The sequence below is a fragment of the Rhododendron vialii genome, chromosome 7a (genome assembly GCF_030253575.1).
Source record: "Rhododendron vialii isolate Sample 1 chromosome 7a, ASM3025357v1".
NCBI classification, from domain to species: Eukaryota; Viridiplantae; Streptophyta; class Magnoliopsida; order Ericales; family Ericaceae; genus Rhododendron; species Rhododendron vialii.
In genome coordinates, this window is record NC_080563.1 from 13,221,882 (window position 1) to 13,226,171 (window position 4,290).

The following is a 4,290-nucleotide window of genomic DNA, read 5'->3' on the forward strand; positions in this document are numbered from 1 at the left end:
CAGGTTTTCATTAAGCCTAAGATTGATACCGGAGCCCGATGGTGGCGTAAGTGCGAGATTGTGGCGGCTTGAAAGTGAGATATTTTAGATGCCTTAATTGGTGTATCAATTTGAGTTTAATTTTCAAAAATGCTACTTGCACAACCGTTGTGTTAGTTGTGTGCATAATTCTAACTGTTCAGATGTATTTGGATGGTCTAGATTTTAAACAAACTCTTCCAAGAAAATGTCTTTGAGAAAATCCTGGCCATTTATTACAGCAATAGACGGCTAGAGATTGGTTGTGTGTTGTGTTTTACACAACCGTTGTGTGTGTAGCACTTTTGTTTAATTTTTAGTTGTGAAGACTTGGCATTAACCCACAGAAATTGGTGTATCAATATGAGTTTATTTTAACTGTGAAGACTTAGCATTAATCCTAAAAGGCTAAAACCAATTCTTCATTTTATTTAATCTAGCGATTCCTGTTTAACTGAAATTAGAGCTGGTTTTCTGTCTAACTGAAATTAGAGATTTTGTTTAACTGAAATTATTGATGCCTATTGGTGAAAATTTTGATTTTGTTGTGAAAATGATGCATGACTTGGCCATCTTTTTTTGTCTCATGAAGTTGTTATTGATTTGGTGTCCTATCTTGTGATAATACTTATCGACCTTAGTTAATTGTTCAACATGTAGGTGATGTTTCCGATGTCGCCAGATTCTATTCCTTCGACAATGCCTCCACGATCATCGAATCAAGATGAGATAGATTCTAATGAGAAAGAGGAGGTATGGAGTGGATACAATGAAGATGAAGAAGATGTATCGAGTGGTTCTTCAAAAAAGGAGTGTGATGAGATATGTACTAATGAAGATGGAAAAGAGGAAACAGAAAATTTTGAAGATAGAGTTGAGCAACCGAATGAGGGAATGATATTCGACACACCAAATGATGCTTATCTATATTACTCAAGATATGCTAAAGAAAATGGGTTTGCTGTGGCTAAAAGAATTAGCAAGAAGGGAAGAGATGGGAACTTGAGAAATGTTACTTTTCAATGTAGTCGCGGTGGAAAGGCAAAGGTCAAAACTACCAATCCGGTCAAACCACGGCCACAAACAAAAATTGAGTGTCCAGCACGCCTTAATTTTGCTATATGTCCGGATGGAAAGTGGAGGTTAAATCGGGTGGCCTTGGAGCACAATCATGAATATAGCCCGGGAAAGTCCAAGTTTTACAAAAGCAATAGGGTTCTTGATGAACATGTGGAAAGAAAGCTCGTATTGAATGATAAAGTTGGGATTCCGTTGTATAAGACTTATGACTCACTTCAAATTCAGGCGGGGGGACATGATAACCTTCAATATAATCAGAAGGATTGCCGAAATTATTTGAATACTGAGCGACATAAATTACTTGTTGAAGGAGATGCTGAGGCGATGCATAGTTATTTCATGAAGATGAAAGCTGACAATTCTGACTTCTTTTTTGCCATGGATTTGGATGATAAGGGTCGATTGAGGAATGTATTCTGGGCTGATGCAAGGAGTAGGGCGGCTTGTAAGGAATTTGGTGATGTTGTGACATTTGACACAACATACTTGGTAAACAAGTATGACATGCCTTTTGCTCCATTTGTAGGCGTCAATCATCATGGTCAATCGGTATTATTGGGATGTGGACTCATATCTCATGAAGACACCAAGTCATTCTCATGGTTATTTAAGACTTGGATGACGTGCATGTGGGGTTGTGCTCCTAAAGCAATTATTACCGATCAATGTATGGCCATGAAGAATGCTATAGAAGACGTATTTCCTAACACCCGACACCGGTGGTGCATATGGCATATCTTGAAAAAGGTGCCAGAAAAGTTAGGAAAGTACGATGCATATAAATCAATTTCACCTTCTTTGCACAGTGTGGTTTATGATTCACTTACAAAAGATGAATTTGAGGATGCTTGGGAGGCGTTTATCAAAAAGTACGAACTTCAAGATAATGAATGGTTACATGGGTTGTACTTAGAGAAGAACCGATGGGTGCCGGCTTTTGTGAAAGATGTATTTTGGGCGGGAATGTCATCCACACAAAGAAGTGAGAGCATGAATTCTTATTTTGACGATTACATCAATTCGAAAACGACCTTGAAGCAATTTGTCGAGCAATATGAGAATGCATTGGCGAGAAAGGTAGACAATGAAAAAAATGAAGATACGAAAAGTTCGCAATCTTACATCCCATGCATAATTGAAGATGGGTTAGAGAATCAATTTCAAAGTGCTTACACGAATGCGAAGGCGAAAGAGTTTCAAGATGAATTTGTTGGGAAACTTAAGTGTTCTTATGAAAAAAAAATAAGGGATGATGTTTGGTCAGAGTATGAGGCAAAAGAGTGGATTACATATGGAGAAGAGAAAAAGAGAAAACGTGTGTCATTTATCGTCGATTTTAATGGCGAGACCAATGAAGCCAATTGTAATTGTCGATTGTTTGAATTTAAAGGAATGGTGTGTAGACATCAATTGATAGTATTCCATGATAGGGGAATTCAAAGAGTACCTGATAAGTATGTCTTGAAAAGATGGAGAAAAGATGTGAAGAGGGTCCACACCAAAATTCGAATCAACTACGATAACTCATCAAGGACAATTCAAGCACGTCGGTATGACAACATGTGCAATCTCTTTAATGAGGTTGCCGATTTGGCGGAAGATTGTGAAGAGAAGTATGCTAAGGTGATGGGACGGCTACGGGAGCTAAAACAAGAATTACTTGAATCTTCGGTTGTTTGTGGAAGTAATATAGTTTTCGGTACTCCTAATGATTCCTTTTCATTTGGAGATGAAATTCTAGGTTCCAAAGAGAGTAAGATCATCCTTGACCCGGAACCTCTTCGTCGAAAAGGGAGACCGCCGTCTAAAAGAAAGCAAGATTTTGTTGAAAAAATTGGTAAGAAGAAAAGAGAACCAAAAAAGAAGACATTGCCTAATGAAAAAACGAAGGTATAAGTTTATATTCATTTGTTGCTTACTTTATGAACATATACCTAACTTGGATGCTTACTAGTTATATTTTTTTTTACTAATTTCAGGAGATTGAGAATATTGCGGATGGCCATGTGTTTGGGACACAAGAGAGTGTTGGAAATGTAAATGTAAGAAACTTTTCTTTTTGCTAAGTTCGTACTATAATACCTTTATTGTGTTTCATGTTAAACTTGATTGCTTTTTGCCAGAGTTACCCATGCTATATGGGGCAATTTATGTGGCCCAACATGATGCTCCATAATATGCAACCAACTATGGCACAAGGCGGAGCTATCCTCCCATTTTCTCCAAGTATGGCACAAGGCGGAGCCATCCTCCCAAATATGGCACAAGGCGGAACCGGAGCAAGCTTTGACCAATTTATTAGCAACTTCCCAACTTCACAAAACAACATGCCAAATTTATTCAATAGTGAAGTTTGGAGAGGACAATCAAGTATCGCGAGTAGTCAAGTTTGGGGAGGAGGGCAATCAAGTTTAATGGAAAGTCAAGGGCAGGGTTGGAAAGAAGGAAAAATCTCTTTTACAGATATGTTGAATGCAAAGGATAACGGCAAAGAGTAGAAGACTTGCTTGTTGATGTAGAAAGTTTCTTGTATTTTGTTGGAAAGTAATTTATAATGTATGCATTTCAGTTTTTGTTTCATGTAATCATGTAAAATATATTTTGCTAATGTTGTATGAAATGGAATCTCTGGTATGCAATGGAACTCTTCATTCGTATTGCAAGCGTGTCGGACACGACTTCGTGTCCTAATTTTGAAAGTATGTAGTTCTTCCATATTGACTTAATTTGTGTACATCATCTATTTATGTAGCCTAAAATTATTTATTCTGAATTTGGTCCTAGCATTTGAAAGTATTTAGTTGCAATGGTCTGATGGAAATACGTAAGTTTGGTTCCCTAGGTTAACCAAAGGTAGGTTTTGAAAAAATTTCGGCAGAGTCTCCCCTATTTTTGGTCCTAACCCGATGTCTCATGTCTCAGTCAATACAACTAGAATAACAACAAGAATAGCATCAAGTTACACACAAGCCCACGCCGGGCATTTCCCATTCTAAATCGCCATTCACAAGCCAAATAAATAAGTAAGGTCATTCTCATACTAATTATCATTCACGTGCAAATAAATAAGAGTACATTCTCCTCTCTAATGGTTTAAACCTCATTTGCAAAACAAAAATAGATTACATTCCAGTATTTCAATTGTAGGACAAATAGACCTAGTAATTACATCTCCATTTTATTTGCTATCAA

At 37.3% G+C, this 4,290-nt stretch overlaps 1 protein-coding gene across 4 annotated transcripts; it reads left to right on the top strand.

The window, feature by feature from the left end:
• Positions 1–431: 431 nt before the first annotated feature.
• LOC131333203 (protein FAR1-RELATED SEQUENCE 4-like) lies at positions 432–3,655 on the top strand. 4 transcript variants are annotated; one of them, XM_058367606.1, is made up of 4 exons: positions 432–2,988; positions 3,078–3,140; positions 3,222–3,297; positions 3,337–3,655. In XM_058367606.1, exons 1-4 carry the CDS (start codon positions 682–684, stop codon positions 3,594–3,596), a joined length of 2,706 nt encoding a protein of 901 aa, XP_058223589.1. In that variant the 5' UTR covers positions 432–681; the 3' UTR covers positions 3,597–3,655. The 4 variants fall into 4 exon arrangements, with proteins under 4 accessions (XP_058223589.1, XP_058223590.1, XP_058223587.1 ...); XM_058367607.1 differs by having other exon boundaries at positions 3,078–3,134; XM_058367604.1 differs by having other exon boundaries at positions 3,222–3,655.
• Positions 3,656–4,290: the final 635 nt, after the last annotated feature.